The sequence below is a fragment of the Corvus brachyrhynchos genome, unplaced genomic scaffold (genome assembly GCF_000691975.1).
Source record: "Corvus brachyrhynchos isolate BGI_N302 unplaced genomic scaffold, ASM69197v1 scaffold101, whole genome shotgun sequence".
NCBI lineage: Eukaryota > Metazoa > Chordata > Aves > Passeriformes > Corvidae > Corvus > Corvus brachyrhynchos.
Genome location: NW_008237239.1, coordinates 16,887,075 through 16,904,839, shown reverse-complemented (window position 1 = coordinate 16,904,839; position 17,765 = coordinate 16,887,075). Strand labels below are relative to the sequence as shown.

General features: G+C 37.5%; 2 protein-coding genes across 7 annotated transcripts in view; one reads left to right on the top strand and one right to left on the bottom strand.

Annotated features, from left to right (window-relative positions):
- The window catches only part of LOC103612817 (acrosin-like), a 215,346-nt gene that overhangs the window by 137,351 nt on the left and 60,230 nt on the right, over positions 1-17,765 (bottom strand). The window lies entirely within an intron of this gene.
- EPRS (glutamyl-prolyl-tRNA synthetase) overlaps positions 1-17,765 on the top strand; it is a 36,779-nt gene that overhangs the window by 16,116 nt on the left and 2,898 nt on the right. For 2 of the 5 annotated variants that reach the window (XM_017730042.1, XM_008630342.2), the window contains 20 exons: positions 5-115; positions 1,630-1,766; positions 2,471-2,678; positions 3,122-3,234; positions 3,863-3,980; positions 4,093-4,464; positions 5,350-5,580; positions 6,250-6,498; positions 7,074-7,304; positions 7,629-7,888; positions 8,886-8,937; positions 9,782-9,991; positions 10,133-10,205; positions 10,971-11,050; positions 11,377-11,478; positions 12,153-12,308; positions 12,428-12,625; positions 12,985-13,158; positions 15,399-15,559; positions 17,297-17,375. In XM_017730042.1, coding sequence (XP_017585531.1) covers positions 5-115; positions 1,630-1,766; positions 2,471-2,678; positions 3,122-3,234; positions 3,863-3,980; positions 4,093-4,464; positions 5,350-5,580; positions 6,250-6,498; positions 7,074-7,304; positions 7,629-7,888; positions 8,886-8,937; positions 9,782-9,991; positions 10,133-10,205; positions 10,971-11,050; positions 11,377-11,478; positions 12,153-12,308; positions 12,428-12,625; positions 12,985-13,158; positions 15,399-15,559; positions 17,297-17,375 — 3,315 coding nt within the window. The remainder of the gene's footprint in view (positions 1-4; positions 116-1,629; positions 1,767-2,470; positions 2,679-3,121; positions 3,235-3,862; positions 3,981-4,092; positions 4,465-5,349; positions 5,581-6,249; positions 6,499-7,073; positions 7,305-7,628; positions 7,889-8,885; positions 8,938-9,781; positions 9,992-10,132; positions 10,206-10,970; positions 11,051-11,376; positions 11,479-12,152; positions 12,309-12,427; positions 12,626-12,984; positions 13,159-15,398; positions 15,560-17,296; positions 17,376-17,765) is intronic. The other 3 variants (XM_008630343.2, XM_017730044.1, XM_017730043.1) reach the window with 2 other exon arrangements.

Genomic DNA, 17,765 nt, shown 5'->3' with positions numbered 1-17,765 from the left:
GTAGGTTATAGACCCAGTAGCACCTCGGTACACTGCTTTACTGAAAGATGCAGTGGTCCCAGTAAATATTCCTGAAGCTCAAGAGGAGATGAAAGAAGTGGCTAAACATCCAAAGGTTCTTGCTTTACTCTCTTAATATTCTTGTAGTGCAGCTCAGTAAGGTTGGAAAGTACCTTGGCTTGAAACAGTCAGGAAGGAGAGTCCTGCTTTTAACTTGCTCAGATAGCATGAGATCTATCCAAGGGGTACTTTTTTTTGCCTCAGAATTGTCAAAAACTGTGCAACTACTAAACATGTCTGTTCTTTTAAGAGGGATCTGTTTCTGTAAGTATATAGAGTGCATATAAAAGGTGCCCTGGAAGGCCTCTCTGGAGTTTTCAGAAGAGGTGAGGCATTACAAGCCTGAAGTGCTGCTCAGGCTGGTTTTTTTATTGTTTGATGCTAATGTTCACAGAGAAGTTAAATATTAAATTTTATGCAAGCTTTATGGGTATAATACAGTCAACACTCTTTATCCATTAACAGTGAGGTGATTTTTAAATGGTTTACAAAATTAGACTTAAGTGGAAAAGTAATATATTAACTTGTTGATTCTGTCAATCTCTGGATTTTTTAATATGACTTTTAAATTTGTATAGCAAATAGTTCTTATCAAAAGCTAAGAACTTGCCAATTTGATACTTTTAGTATCTAGTAAACAGAGTAATATTGCTTAAAAGGGGAGTGTGTTACTGATACAACTCTCTAGGGGCTACAATTAACAGAGGTCCTTTCCTTTGAGTCTGATGTCTAAAACTGTGCTTAAACTTCGCTGCAAGCATCCCTTAGTTATACCTGTATACACTTGCACTGAGAAATAAGTGAATATTGTTGAGGCTTTGCTTCATTTCTCTGTTTTGGTTTTGTTGCTCTGGGTGTTCCTGTAGCTGTTTCTTGTAACTGAGAGGTGGACATTGGGTTTCCCCTCTTCCCCATGGCTGCTAACAAGGAAGCAGGTTTTGAGCAGATGCAAGTGAGAGTTGTGACTCTTCAAGGCTCAAAAATTCTGAAGTTTGGTCAGATACAAGCCAGCATGTTAAAACATTGATAGTACCAATAAATGCTGCCTCCAATATAGAATGAAATAAATACTGACCAGAAGAAACAAATTGCCTACTCCTGACCAGCTGAAAAGGTCTGAACTGACAGCTGTCAGCCTTTTTAAAAAATAAAAGTTTATCTCAGTTGTTGAGATACTTTAAAGCTGAGTATTTTTTAAGTGATGTAGTGCTGGTTTCTGTATTTACAAATCTATGCAGCTAGAAGAAGCTCTGTATATATTCCCATATTAACTGCATGAAAAAGCAAAAATGAGATTATGAAATTAGTTTTGGAGGGAATTTGCCTAGCAAAATGGAAACTTGAGTAGAACTTTGGGTTTACCTGAGAGATCTTAAAGATGTAAGGACCTTAAGGAAACGGGATGTGCTACCAGTGGATTTTTGGAGTGTACTGTCAGGGGAACACATGCAATACCTGTGAACAAGAAAGTAGAGGGAGTTGTGGAAGAATATTGTAGTTTTGCATTACTGTTATTGTCCATCTTCTGTCTTCATCAGTTGTCTCTGAAATGTAAACCATTATTCACAGAATGCTGACGTTGGGTTGAAGCCTGTGTGGTACAGCTCCAGAGTCCTGATCGAGGGCGCAGATGCAGAGACCCTGGCGGAGGGAGAGGTGGTTACATTCATAAATTGGGGCAATATCATCATCACCAAATTAAACAGGTAACCTGTTTGCTGGCAGATGAAATTAAATTTTCTTTTCAGCTTTTTGTCCATTTTTCTTTTAATAAGAAGCTTATAACAGTAAAGTATTAGTGGTTGGCCATGTATGTCCATCCTGTGATTCTATATATATAAATCTACTTCGAAATATGCCACAAAACTGCATTTCAACATCGAGTGTATTTTACTGTAGATTCAGGTTTGAAATCATTAGTCAGTCCTAATACTGCATGTCTTACTCATCTAGTGCTCTCCATGATTCTGTGGTAATATTGCCACTGTGAAACAGCTTTTTCAGACAGAAAAAAATCACCTGGAATTTTAACAACTTTCAGCCCATAACAAATACTGCTTTTGCATACTGAGAAGCTAAACCTGTCACAGTTTCAGTTGCACAGCTGTTGAGGTGGGGAAGAAGAACATTAATGTCATCATAGTATCTTTGAAATGGTTGTGTTGAGACAGTGGCAGAATGGGGTGAGCTCATAGAGAACATAAATATGTAAAGATTCTTTTCCCATGCTTTTTACTCTACACTGATATTTAAGAAAACAAAATTAAAGGAGAACTTCAACAGGAGTGAATGCACTCTTTCATTTTCTATGATTCACACTTCAAAAATGAACTCTGAACACTTTTTTTTGTAGTATTGGATCAGAACTGATCATTTAGGCTATACTCTTGAAATTTCTGTTTTCCTGTAGAAATTCAAGTGGAAAAATTGTGTCCATCAATGCCAAGTTGAACTTAGATAATAAGGACTTCAAAAAAACTACCAAGATCACTTGGTTGGCAGAAACTCCACGTGCACCCCTCATCCCAACTGTCTGTGTTAGTTATGAGCATCTGATCACTAAGCCAGTTCTAGGTAAAGATGAAGACTTCAAGCAATATATCAACCGAAACAGCAAGGTGAGTTATCTTTTTGTCCCCTTTAATTCCATGAAACTTTTGTATGATTGTTTGTTTGTTTGTCTGTATTAACATTCACTGTTTCTAGTTACTCTTTTTAAAATTTTATTGTTTTTTTGTCAAACAAGTAAATCATGCTGGTGGGTCTGGTTTCCATGTTTCCATGTAACCTGCCATAATTTCAAAATTAAAATATGACTCTTGTTTATTCTTAAGTGTTACCTGGCTTTTACACATCTGAGATTAATAGTTTGAGTTTTTGTCTTGATACATTCTTAATGATATGGCATCTTCTTGCTAGTACTTGTTCTGCTGCTGGAATTAAATAACATTTTGACACTTTGAAAAGGAGAAAATCACCACTATCTTTCTACAGCTCTACTGTATTTCTTACGACTCCTTTGCTCTGTTAGACATGGACTGATTTCTTTTAACACTTACAGCAAGAAGAACTGATGCTGGGTGATCCGTGCCTTAAGGAGTTAAAAAAAGGAGACATCATACAACTTCAGAGGAGAGGATTCTTCATTTGTGATCAGCCCTATGAGCCAGTGAGGTAAGCTACCTGAGAATGGCCTAAACAGACTTCACAGAATTTGCTTTAGCTTGCAGTGTTTTAGTGTTTTCACACTCACACGTTGGCAAGAGTAATGTCTCCTGCAAATATTTTTGCCTTTACCATGATCTTTCAGTGGAATATTTCTGTGGACTGGCATGGCTTTTATTCTGTGTGTTCCTGCCTCTTCTAACTGTCTTAAGCTAAGTACGTGGCACTTCTGGTGCACCCGAGCTAACCTGGACTTGGTAAAGAGGTCATGGTTTTGTTGTGACTTGAAGTATAGAAATTAAGGAGCAGTGCTATGGAATAAAGCAGGTGGTTTTCCAATTAGAGTGTACACGTACTACTTAATTGTAACACTTCTTCAACAAGCTATCTGAACACCTACATGCAATTATAGCATAAACGTACTCATAAATATTATTAAAAAAAGGAGAACTTGTATGTAAGAGGAATCAGTGCAGATCCCCAATTATGTAAATTTGGGCAACTACAGCTTTGTACAAAGATAAATCTGCAGTTGTGCAAGAGCATCTTTTAGAAAGTAGCTCACTTGTTTCAATAAATGTTTGACATTTATTTTGTATTTCCTTTACTGTTGTGTTTTCTATAAATCTTTTTATAGTCCTTACAGCTGTAAAGATGCCCCATGCATTTTGATTTACATCCCTGATGGACACACTAAGGAAATGCCAACATCTGGGTCAAAAGAGAAGACCAAAGCTGAAACTGCAAAGAAAGAGGTAAACTGGTGATTTAGAAAAGTACCAAAAGATGTCTTACTATGTATCTATTGTTGTACAAGATTATCATGCTGAATACTTGTGGGTTTTTTGGTTGTTTGTTTTTTTTAAGGCTAGTTCAGCTGTAAAAGGAAAATCTGCTCCACTTGTTGGACATGCCTCTCCTCCAGCCTGTACTATGTCTGAAGGTCACCTGATCATCTACAACAAGGTGGCTGCGCAGGGTGATGTAGTTCGTGACTTGAAGGCTAAGAAAGCAGCAAAGGAAGATATTGATAAAGCTGTGAAACAACTGCTGGCCTTGAAAGCAGAATACAAAGAGAAGACAGGCCAGGAGTATAAGCCTGGAAATCCTCCAGTATCTGGAACTGCACAGTCATCAAAGCTTGAGACCTCTGGTACCCTGGACAGTAAAGCTCTGTATGATAAAGTAGCAGAACAAGGAGAAGTGGTCCGAAAACTGAAAGCTGAGAAAGCATCTAAGGTGATGATTAAACTAATCTTTTGGTTTTGTCTGGGTTTGCATAGCCCATTGTTCTGTGTCTGTGGAGGTGAATGGGTGCTTATGGATCCAGGTTTCCATAGTGGTCATCATTTGGACTGGGCTCTGTTCTGTCAAAACTTGTGTTTTCCAATACTTACTTCTTCAGTTAGATTTGTATGACCAGGTTTGTGTTAGTATTCATAAGGATGCAAGTGAATTCCCATATTTCTTAGACTGCTGCTCTGAAATATGGACAGGATTCACCCCACATCATGAGCTGATTAGGTATCCAGCTTGGGTCCTTGGAATTAAAATGCCCTGCAGCATTTCTGCATTTGTTTAACTCAATATGGTCAAATTATGTGACTTTAAAGGTTTGGATTGTTTCTGGTTAGACCTTAAAACAAAGCCCCAAACCAGAAAGGAAAGATCCAAATACTACAGATGTTCTTGAGACATCTACCTCTCTGTAACTGTACCTGGCAAACGTAGCTACTATTAGCTGTGTTATTTCCTTTCTTTCTAATGCAGAACAAGAAAAGATGGAAATAACATTTGTTTGCCTGGTGGTTGAATAATGTTAGTAGTAGTAGTGTCTTGGTGGGACCATAAAATCTAAATAAATTGGAAGATCTAAGTTAATTTATTGCTATAATTTTACTTAGGACAGTTAGGGTTGTATATCCCATAAGAGGAGTTACTTCGTTCAAATAGGAAAATAGTAGAGAAAACTTCTCTGAACAGCTCTACTAAGTACTTGAGGAAATGGAATAGGTGCACATAGACTGCAGATCTTTTTATGGTAGTATTTATGGTACACTGGAGAGTCTTATGTCTCTGTATCTTTGTTCCTCCCTCTTTCTGCCCTTTCCTTTCTTCTTTCAGGATGAGATAGGTGCTGCTGTGGAAGTCCTTTTATCCCTAAAGGCAGAATACAAGAGACAGACAGGCCAGGAGTACAAGCCTGGAAGCCCACCTGTGGTCTTTGTCCCTCCTCAGTGTTCTCCTGTTCCCACTCTTCCGTCCCCATGTCCAGTAGACAGCAAGGCTCTGTACAGCAAAGTAGCTCAACAAGGAGAAGTGGTCCGCAAGCTTAAATCGGAGAAAGCTTCAAAGGTGTTCTACCTGTGGATACTTCTGAGCGGAACAGTGTCTTCAGTTTAGACTAAAACCCAATGGCAGGTTTTGTGAAATTTGAGGAGCAAAATATAAGCAAGTTCCATGAAGTGCTTTCCCAAATTATCTTGAGCTGATGATATGGCTGACTGCATGAGTTTTGTGTTAGTGCATGGAAAATAAGTTCTTTTTTTAGTGATACAAGATAAGTGAAGCAGAGTACAGGCATTAACTTGAAAGAAGGCTGTAACTTGGAGCCAGAAGGGCGATAATAAATTTGGGAGTTATTTGATGATGACCAAAGAACCATTCTTTGAATTATTCAGAGTCTGTGTATTTGCTGCTATTCTCCAGTGTGCAACTCATGGACTGCTATAACTGGAGGGGACTACGCCACCTAAGTGGGAGGCTTTCATGGCACAGGAATCAGCCCTTACATATCTGGCCTGATTTGGTCCTTTGGTGTACAACTTGTAGGTATTCTGGCTAAAAAGTTTTACCACAGAACTTAATAATGGGAACTTATACTAGCAGGATAGCTCTAGAAGTTTTATTACAACAGCTGTGTTAGTGCCATTCTAGTAAAGTTTGTGTTATCTCAGCTATTGTGTTACACCTCTGTTATTTCTACCCTTATCTGCAACTGCTGTTCTTTCTCTCTTGCTTCAGGAACAAATAGATGAGGCTGTGAAAATTCTTTTAAGCCTAAAAGCAGAGTATAAACAAAAGACAGGTCAAGAGTACAAGCCTGGAAATCCACCCTCAACCCCTCCTTGTATATCTTCTACTGCACTTCCATCTCCTGTCTGCTGCAGTAACTTGGCAACCTGTAGCTTAGTGGATGGCAAAGCACTTTATGATACTGTAGCTGAGCAAGGGGAGGTGGTACGCAGACTCAAGGCAGAGAAAGCTTCCAAGGTACAATAGGCATTGGAGTGAGCAATTGTAACACTGAAAACATTTTGCCACTGGGGGGAAATCTTTCACCAAGCAGTGATCAAATTCCCCTATGGTCCAGGTCATGCATGCTCTGATAATGCCAAACAAGACTGTTCTGATGCTGAATACTTTCTTGACTCAGATATACAAAGTCAAACTTCACCTCTCATATGTAGACATACAGGTTCGAGCATGGCAGATGTCAACCTTGCAGAAGGTTTTAATGTATTTTACTTTCTCTTGCTGTATTTGGGACAAGTGACTGTTTAAATATCTGGTGTGCTGCAGCAATAGCAAGACTTTTCAAAACTTGACAGATTCAGTGATGGCTGGGGAAAAGAACACGAGACAAACCTGCCGTTTTTTAGGTGCTTCTGGGAGGTTTTTTTCTGCCTGTATTTCTACCTTGCAGAATTGGTTTTGGTGCTGGGCTGTTTTTTGGGGGGCTATTTTGTTGTTTGGTTAGCTTGGTTTCATAGCCTGATAATCAATGCTTCTGGTCAGTTCTCTCTTTAATTCTCACCAGTATATCTTGCTATTTGCCCTCCACACAGGATCAAATAGATGAAGCAGTGAAACTCCTCCTTTCTCTAAAAGCTGACTACAAGGAGAAGACTGGGCAGGAGTACAAGCCAGGACATCCACCAGCAGCTCAGGGGGCTTTGCCTCAGACATCAAACACAGTACCCAGTGGTCCAGACACTCCTGAAGCTAAAGCCCTGTTTAGCAAAGTAGCTCTTCAAGGAGACGAAGTTAGGAGATTAAAAGCAGAAAAAGCAGACAAGGTAATAACATATACACTGTAGTGCAAAAATGTAATATATGTATTTAAATCTAAAAATCTCTTTGAAATTCAGTGTGATTATGGGAATTAGAAATGTACCTTTAGAATAGGCAGCATTTGAATTCTGAGATGTGGTTGTACTTTTAAAATTATTCCTGTCCTTTAAAATGTTAACACATTAAAGTACCAGCTTTTGCACATTTTTCCCCTAACACTGTGCAAATGTCCATAGTGCCATATAGATCTTTTATCTTGGTTTTTTTGATGGAGTCATATTATTCCTGTGATTTCTCTCTAAATTTTTTTTTTCTTTTTGTCCTTCAAGGAAAAGATAGATGTGGCTGTTAAAGAACTTCTTCAGTTGAAGGCCCAGTATAAGTCTGTTGCAGGAATTGACTATAAACCAGTGTCTGCTAGTGATGGAGATGACAAAAAGAAGAAAGAGAAGGAGAACAAGTCTGAAAAGCAGAGTAAGCAACAGAAGCAAAATGATGGCCCTAAAAAAGAACCTTTGCAAGGGCAGAGTGGTAATGAGCGCTCATCGAATGGATCAGGAGAAGGCCAAGGCCCTAAGAAACAAACCAGGTAAAGATGCAATCTTTAATCTTTCTGGATAGAAACATCAACTGTCTACCTCTGTTCAGATTTAGAGTTTGATAGGTGTCTCATTTCACTTGAAAGTGTGGACATTTGAAGAATAACTGTTGATTTTCATGTTCAAGATCAAGCCAAAAGCAGGTTACCAAAGTTTATTTAGTGTCAGTTGTACCTCCACATCCTGTACTGTTACTGTCACTGAGAACTTTCTGTGCTTCATTATTTGCGTCTATAAATGTGGTGCTGTGTCTTGCTGAAAGTTTAGAGGTCTTTTTACGGCATGTATTATGCAGCACTATGTATTTCATGTTTCATATACATAAATCATATATTAGAGACAGAGGTGTGGTTATTTTGTATAGTAATAATGCCAGGAAAAAAAAAAGTATTTCCCACCTTTTAAACTTCTCTGTTTGTAGAGATATAAAACCTTTACTTTCGTCTTCTGTCATTTGAGTCTGGTGAGTTTAGTCTTCTTTAGAATCCTGTAGTTTAATTGGTTATCTTCATTTTGATGGTAGGGTCAGTTTTCTGTCTCAAACAGTGTGACTGACATTCACATGAATGGTGAATTCAAGTTGCATACCTTTCCTGAAATTGTAGGGTAAGAAATGTTTAAAATAAAGAGTAAAACAGCTTACACACAGGTCTGGTTAATCTTAGGTTCTTACTGGTTACTGGTGATTGTTTCTTTTTAATGTGTCATTGTGAGGTTCTTTGATACCCTCATAGTGAGAATTAGTAGGGTTCAAACAGTAGTAAAAAAATGGAGCTGTTCTTATTAAATATTCTTGTTAGGGTGAGGAAATACTATTAACTCCCTTCAGCCAAAACTTGGCCTTTTGATGCAAAACTAAAACATTCTGTTCCACCTTATTATGCCATACCTCCTGCCCTCCCAAAAAAGAGAAAAAAGAAAGGGTTAGGATAAATTTCACTGCTAAATGCTGAACAGCAAAAATCTGTTTCTTTTTTCATACCATAGGCTGGGTCTAGAAGCTAAAAAAGAAGAAAATCTTTCTGAGTGGTTCTCTCAGGTAAGTGCACATCAATTTGAATTAATTATTTCATTCTGTTTAAAGTCAAGGTCTGTTTGGGATTTACGTATTTCTGTTTAAGTTTTTTTTTTTTAATAAAAAGCAAAGTACTTGCTCTTTTTTATATCTTACATTGTTATCATGGTCTTAAATAGAGGTGCCTTTGATTAAAGAACTGAATAAATTTAAGAAACTGTAAAAAGGTTGAGTGTCAACCACCCAACCCCATATATATAATATATATATATATATGATTTTCTTGATTCATACCTGGATTCCTCTTTTGTTAAGTGTACAAAACTTAATTGAAATGTTAGGAATTTTGCAGACTTGAGAGTTTTAATTCGACTCAAGGTGATGCATAACAAAAGTTAATATCTGTTGATACTGAACAATTTTGCTGGCTTGTGAGATTGAAAACAACCAGAGTAGAGATGATTAGTTTTGATTAGTCTTGTTATGAGAGATTGGAAATAGGTGTCAGTGGTATACATTTCCTCTCAGTAGTATAATTTTTGCCTGTACTCTAAGGAATCTGTTCTGACATGAGCTAGAGACATTTCTTACAAAAGTGCAGGTTTTTGGTTCCTGGAAATTAGCTGTAGTCTCTTACTTGGATTAATGAAATTCAATTTTAGTTAAGTGTTCACATTTTTCACAACTGTTATTAAACTTAATGTTCCTAGTGAGTGTTCTCTAGCTACCTTAAAGTATATCTTAGCTGCTAACAAGTTGAGCACTTTTAAGTAGGAGACTTTTCTTGAATTGCATGACACACACTTGAATTACTGAATGTTCTCTGTGTACAAACTGGAACTTCAGCATCTGATTAATCTTTTGCAAGGTGATCACAAAATCAGAGATGATTGAATACTATGATGTGAGTGGCTGTTACATTCTTCGTCCTTGGGCTCACGCTATTTGGGAAGCTATCAAAGACTTCTTCGATGCAGAGATCAAGAAACTTGGAGTTGAAAACTGCTACTTCCCCATGTTCGTGTCCCAGGCTGCCCTCGAGACAGAGAAGTCTCATATTGCTGACTTTGCTCCTGAGGTATGCTTCAAAATCCATTTTAATCTGACTGTAAGAAAACCCAACCACTAAGTCTGCAGCTGGGTATGAAAGCCAGTTTAGGGTTGGAGGATTTTTTTCCAAACTTGTTTTGTTTGATTTTTTTTTTCCTCCTTCTTTTAGGTTGCTTGGGTCACAAGGTCTGGGAAAACAGAGCTGGCTGAACCAATTGCTATACGTCCCACAAGTGAAACAGGTGGGCCTCTTTTCATGTAGTTTGGCTGTGAACTTACATGTAAAGTTTTAGGTGTAGTATAGCTGATAGACAAGAATCCCTTTTGAAAAGTGGAAGCCCCCATTTTTCAGAATGTTTTCTGTAACTCTTTGGGAAAATTACCTAATTTTGCTGCTGCTTATAGCAAATGTCACGCTATATGTTCCCTTAAGTAGACTCTTCTAGGAAATGCAGACTTCAGGATTTTTTTTTTAATTACGATCCTGAAGACTGACTTACTTTGTCTGAAAACACTTTTGATTGTTTGGTTTATAGTGTTTATAAGAAAATTTTTTAAACTCATAATTCACTTCAGTTTTGCATATGTTTTGACTGTTCGTCTGAGTAATTTAAACCAGCATTTTAAGATCTGAGGCTGAATGAGTTTTTAATTGAGTCAGGTCTAGTATAGCATCCTGGAATCTTGAGGTCAGTGAATTCCTATTTGTGAATCCAGGTGTATTTACTGTACTGTAAGCCAGTGACTCAAACACAGTGTCGTTGAATAATAAGCTTTGGATTGTACTTTGAGCAGCAGCAACCAAGCTCTTTTGCAGAGACTGAGGATGAAGTGAAAGTACTCCTTTGAAAATACTACGTATTAAGACAAAAAATGTATTTTAAAGGAAATTAACATAAAATCATAGTACTCACAGCAGAGAATGTTAAGCTTATCTGTAGCAAAAAGAAAAATTTGACATAAATGTCTTTATTGTGTGGACACTCAAAGCTGCTTTCTTTTTACAGTCATGTATCCTTCCTATGCAAAGTGGGTGCAGTCACACAGGGATCTTCCTATCAAGCTTAATCAGTGGTGCAGTGTTGTGGTATGTGTACACAATTTCTGAGTACCTCTTCTTACCACAAGTGTGGTGTAGGACAGTTATTCTCTGGGGGCTTGGCATGATCATACTGATCACAGAACATATTTCAGGGCAAAATTATTGCCATGGTTTATACGATTTGTTTTTCTCAGCGTTTTTAATAAGACATTCTTTATCAATGTATGTGGTTGATTATATTATGTAAAAATCTCTGAATAGTTGGCTCTTTTATCTTTATTGAGAATTTTCTAATACTTGCTTATAAACATTATTTTTAACAATCATTTGACACTTCATAGTGTTAAACTTTTTTACTTCTGCCCCTCCAGCGCTGGGAGTTCAAACATCCCCAGCCTTTCCTTCGCACTCGTGAGTTCCTTTGGCAAGAGGGTCACACAGCATTTGCAACATATGAAGAGGCAGCAGAGGAGGTAAAAACAAATGCACTGGTGCTTTTCCTTTCAGGAAGTTACCTTACTCCATAGCAATGCAAACAAATCTTTGCACTGGGACCTCATAGAAATCTTTCTTCTTTTCTTTGGGAGACCTTGTGAAAAATGCTAAGTATAATAGAACCCTTTTTTTTCTCAGATGTAGCCCATTTCTGAGGCTTCAGTCTCTACAAACAGTATGGGGAGTTTGAAGAGTGTGATACATAGTGTGTACTTTCCTTAAAATTATTTTTCTTAAAAATACTTAAAAATCAATTTTCCTTAAAAATTTAAATAATGCCTTCACATATTTACTGCTAGGAGTTTTAACACTTCCTTTGCCCAAAAGGCACATGTTTCATTTGAGTGTTGTGGCATATCTTTATGTAGCAGATGTTCAGGCTTTTAGGTGGAATTTAGAAGTCAATATGACTCTTGGCCTGTCATTTCTGCTGTGACTCTTCTTGTTTTCTGTCATGACTTATAGTTGTTGCTTTTTGATTCAGAGAAAATAACATCCAAAGTTTAAAGTAATTGAAGAAATCTTAGTTTTTAAACAAAGTCTTGAAGAAGTGTTAGATTTTTAAGATTTCAGACTCTGTCATGTAAAAATATTTCACGATGTAACAAATGGAAAATACTGAGTAATTCTGAAGACAGTTTGTTCCTCATAGGTGCTGCAGATACTTGATCTCTATGCTCGGGTATATGAAGATCTCTTAGCAATACCTGTTGTGAAAGGAAGGAAGACAGAGAAGGAGAAATTTGCTGGGGGGGATTATACAACCACTTTAGAGGCATTTATATCTGCCAGTGGAAGAGCTATCCAGGTATTTACCTATTAAAATAATTTTTTTTTCATTAAATATAGGAAGATGAAATATTTAAACTGATGCTTGATAGACTTAACTTTCCATTGAATAGAATTTTCTGTGTGCATCTATTTCAGGGAGCAACATCGCATCATCTAGGGCAGAATTTCTCAAAGATGTTTGAAATTGTATTTGAAGATCCCAAGAAACCAGGAGAAAAACAGTTTGCTTATCAGAATTCCTGGGGCATTACAACTCGGACTATTGGTGTAATGACAATGATTCATGGAGATAACATGGGATTGGTACTCCCACCTCGTGTAGCCTGTATTCAGGTGTGTAAAAATGCCTTAAATTAGGTAGTTTATTTTCCTTTCTTGTCTTGGAATTCATGAGCATTTCGTATCAGGCAGCTGGAAGACTTAATATAGGATGGAGCTGTCTAGTTACAGAGTAGCTGTATGAAGTTAATACAAATCATTAGGATACTTGTGGTGGATAAGTTCCTTTTGATAGCCCATCCATGTAAAGTAATGTTATCTGTGTCATTAGTATGAAAAGGGAAATGTATCTTTTACTTCTGAGAGCATGAAAGAAATTACTGGAATATAAGGCCGCAATATTGGTTTTAAGTTCTTTATAACTGTGAGCTGATTTTTTTGTAGCATAAAGTACATGTCCTGTTCTATTGCAGGTTGTAATTATTCCCTGTGGTATCACAAACTCCCTTTCTGAAGAGGACAGAGAGGCTCTGTTGAAGAAATGTAATGAATATCGTACCAGGCTGCTTGCTGTCAGCATCCGTGTCCGGGCTGATTTAAGAGACAACTACTCACCTGGCTGGAAGTTCAACCACTGGGAACTTAAGGTACATTTCTTTCCAGAAGGTATTTTGAAGCTTAGGTGAGGGGTATATATGAGGTATGCTATGTGTGCCTTATATTCTGAAGGCAAATGTGTTCTGTAAATTAAGAATTGCTGCCTAATAATCAGTGATTGCTTTCATTAATAAATGAAGAAAAGGTGTTTTCTGAGACTTGTTCTGTTTGCTAGGATTTGCATGTCATTAGGGATTTTTAAACTTCCAAGGCTCTACTTATATACCTAGAAATTTAAATTAATAGCATAAATTACTTGCATGTTTAAAAACGTGCACTAATACTGCAGTGTGTCCTGGCTCACAGCAGTGCCTTCTGTGCATACAGTGGAACAGAGAAGATAAACCTGTAGTGTCAGCAAAGAAAGGAGCATTTTTTTTGTTTCAAAATTGCCATATTCCTTCACATAGTAATTGAGAGGAACAGTTCTGCTACCTCCAGGGTAAGAGGCTTTTATAAAACAAAAATAGCAAGCAGAATGAAACAATGGTAATAATGGTAATTAGAAATTGAGTGATGTGTTGAGTGATGTTACAGAATTGCATTTTTATTCTGAATTTAAAATTAGTTTCAATGTGTTAATCTGCAAAGTAACATGATAGAGGTGACCCAAAATTGTTCCAAGTTCCCATTGTCTCCAAGTTCTCTTCCCTTTGTGTAACCTGTTTTTTTTTTTAATGGAGCTCTAGTACCATGCATCCATGTTGGAAAACTTCCTAAATAAAATTAGGTTTTTCAAGGAGGCACAGCATGGGACAAACTAGATGTTTTTTATAAAATCTGCTAATGTGTCCAGCATAATACCTAAACTGCATCTTCAGGCTAATTGCAGGAACAGTACACTCCTTTTATTGGGTGTATGAGGAATTTCATACAAAAAATACAAAGGTGCTGGAATAAGAAGTACAAGAATTAACTGGAAAATATTTTGCCTTATGTACTTTTTAGCTTAGCAGATTTCTGATGTTACTTCCTAAAAAAAGCAAGTCACTGGTACTTCTTTTTTAATGTCTGGTATTACCATTGCTTTCTTGGGAAATCTTCCTGGGTGACCATGAGGTATTCTTTCACTAGCACTATTACAATTAATACTACTTAATTAAAAGTACTGGATACTTTCTTCTAAGTTTCTATTGTGGAGATAACGTTTTGTGGGTCATAAACCAGAATGTTCCATTTGAATTGCTTGTTAATAACAGTTTTGAATGGCTTTTCATGTAGCTTTGTAGCAGTAGTAGATAGTTCACTGTTCAGATGGATTTTACTGTATTATTCACCTTTTTGGCATAATTAAGGTAGTGGGGGGAGAGGGAGTATAGGGAATCATTTGGAATCCATGAACTGGAGGAGATTCCAGAGCACACAATGCATAGAAAGCTTGGGATTCTCCTGTTCATCTCTTGAACACTGTGGAATGGTTTTAGCTTACAAACTTACTGATTCAATTTCTTTTGAGGAAGGGAAAAGAATCCTCCAAAATACATTTGCATTTACTCTTTTCATTTCCTGTGAAAGAATGTTTACATTTTGGGATACGTGTTAGGATGTAGAGAAAGTAAGTTACACAGTAGACTCTTAACTGACTCTTTCCAGTAAAATGGAAAATCTTTTTGTCTGATGGTATATGGGAAATGAGAAATTACATCTTATCACCAAAGTTTATAAAGCATAAAAGCTTTGCTAAAGCACTTAGCTGTTTGTAGTCAAATATCCTATGCAATTAATGTTGATACTGGGGCTGTATTTAACAGAACTTTTGCTGTTTGCTGTTAATACAACACCTGTTGAATGCTGTTGAAATGCTGTTGAAAGCATTCTGTGAAAACAGAATTAAATGTATTACTGGATGCACTAGAACATTATAATTACTATAGAAGTCTTAATTGTTCAGACTTAAGAAATTTGATTTGCAATATGTGGGATAACTTAGTTCACTTTCAGTGGTGCTTCAGTATTACTTGAATGTTGGCACTGACGAAGTCTCCGAGCTAGTGAAGCAAGGTAGAATACACAAGTGAAGAGACTGTGGTTGGGAAAGACAGAAATGCATAAAAGCTTTGGAATATTTGGTGACTTTTGTTTTTCAAAGAAACTTAAATTTGTGAAGTGAGTCTGTATTAAGACTGGACTTTAAAACAAACAAACAAAAAGCTACAGAGAGAGAGAGAAAATGAACTCTTCTGAGAATTACTTCTTCATCATAACTTATCATTTTTTCTTTTCCACAAAGGGTGTCCCAGTCAGGGTTGAAGTGGGACCACGAGACATGAAGAGCCAACAGTTTGTGGCTGTTAGAAGAGACACAGGGCAGAAGCTGACCTTGTCTGAACATGAGGCAGAAGAGAAACTTAAGCAGATCTTGGAGGAGATCCATGCAAACCTTTACAGCAGGTAAATTGAGAGTTACAGTAAATGACTGTGCTAATCACAGATGCACTTTACCTGTCAGAATTAATGGTTACACATTAATGGTTTTTCTGTGGAGGAAGACAAGTTAGGCTCATCTTCCTGTTTGCAACATGTAATTTTCTGCCTCTTAAACCTCTTCACATACAGCAATAGAAGTTGCCTGTTGTTCTTAGGAAATGGAAGGTAAAAGGTGGTGAACTTATTTTAAAAAATACTTCAGTGAGTTCGTGTGTATTATTGATAAGCAAATGCACCATAAATAGACCATAAATAGGTCCCAATGACCTAGCACTGCCCAAAGAAGGGCAGCAGAGCTGGTAAAGGGTGTAGAGCACAAGTCCTGTGAGGAGCAGCTGAGGGGGCTGGAGTTGTTTGTCGTGGAAAAAAGGAGGCTCAGGGGAGACCTTAGCACTCTCTACAACTGCCTTAAAGGAGGGTGTAGTCACATGAGAATTGGGGTCTTCTCCCAAGTAGCAAGTGACAGAATAAGAGGAAATGATCTCAAGTTGAGCCAGGGGAGGTTTAGATTGGATATTGGAAAAAATTTCTTCACTGAAAGGGTGGTCAAGCATTGAAACATGCTGCCCAGCACAGTAATGGAATACCCATTCATGGGGGTGTTCAGAAAACATTCAGATGTGCTTAAGGGTGTGGTTTAGTGGTGGGCCTGGCAGTGTTGGCTTGGTGGATGGACTCAATGATCTTAGAGGTCTTTTCCAGCCTAAATAATTCCATGATCCTATGTACAGGACTTTTTCATGAAAGATGCTTTTGGTGTGGAATTTTGAAAGACACAAAGCTGTCCAAGAAACTTCAGTAGCTGAAGTTCTATGTTCAGAAGTGTATTTTAAGACCCTATTGACCTTCACAGGATTGTTTTCTTGTAAGCAATCAAATACTTTCGGAACTGTTTTTTGCCCTTATTGCAAACGTCAAAGTCCCTCACAGGTCTGAGAGCAGATTGTTGCTCATAAGTCCACTGAGAAGAACAGGGAGTTGATGCAGTGCTGCGGCAGATAAGCTTTTCTATTTCCTTCTCTGGTCATCCAAATTGTTTACAGGCAGAATATTTTTACCTATTGATCAGTGACGGGTACCTTGTATTGCTGCTGGGGGTTGGTTTGTATTTAAATTGTTTGGGATATATTCCATAGCTGGCTGGAGATCATTAGACGGATCCCGTTTCATTGCAGTTTGCATAACACTAAATCAATAAACACATTCAAGCAGATGGAAAGCAAAACACAGGAGAAAAGTAGCACTATTTTGAGGAGAAAAGGGATAGCAAAGAGCACTCCTCACTGATAGTTTTGCATGGAAAACACAAGCAGGTGCTCTCACAGCAGAGACCTGATCTAACATGTTCAAAAACATCTTGTGATTTAGATTTAGAAAATAATTTTAAAAGAAAAATATGCATCTGTAGTATTATTTCTGTCTGCTTCGGGTCAGTGTTTAGCTGACATGCACAACAGTGTGAATTAACACAGTGAAATGTGCAGCAATCTGAAGAGCATCCCATCATCACCAATTAATCAAAGTTTTATCTGTTTGAGAGGAGAAGTGGTAGAAAGACATATCCTGATTAGGAAGATTCTAATGAAGATATAGCTCTTTTTGTAACCTTTTGTTTTGACTGACTCTGTAAACTCAGCTCGTTTGGCCAGTGAGTTTATGTGAATAAATCTGCCCTGATTTAATTTTTTTTCCTTCTCTTAGAGCGTCCGAGGACCTAAAAAGTCATATGGTGGTGGCCAATAATATGGAGGACTTTCAAAAAGAGCTTGATTCAGGAAAAGTAAGGAAATTTACTACTTCTATTCTTGTGCTTCACACCCTTTCTAGCCCTTATCTTAGTAATGGTTTTATCAGAATATGCTTTTAAGACAGAGTGATGTAAACATTTCATTCAGGTCACAATAACCTCACTGTCATTATTCTAATGCAAACAGTGACAAAACACTTATTAAGTCTCATATAAAGGTCCAGGTAAGAGTTTGAAGTCCAAGCTGTTTACGTCAAGGAAGTTTTACCCTTATGACCTGAGTAGAAGCCATCGGGTACATTGTCAGAAACCTCCTTGGGTTGATAGTAACAATTACCCATCGTGTGGATGAGTGAGCTCTACTGATTGAGACATCTGGGAAAAAGTATTGAAGTTCAGATGAGAGGCTAAGCCTTCAGTACA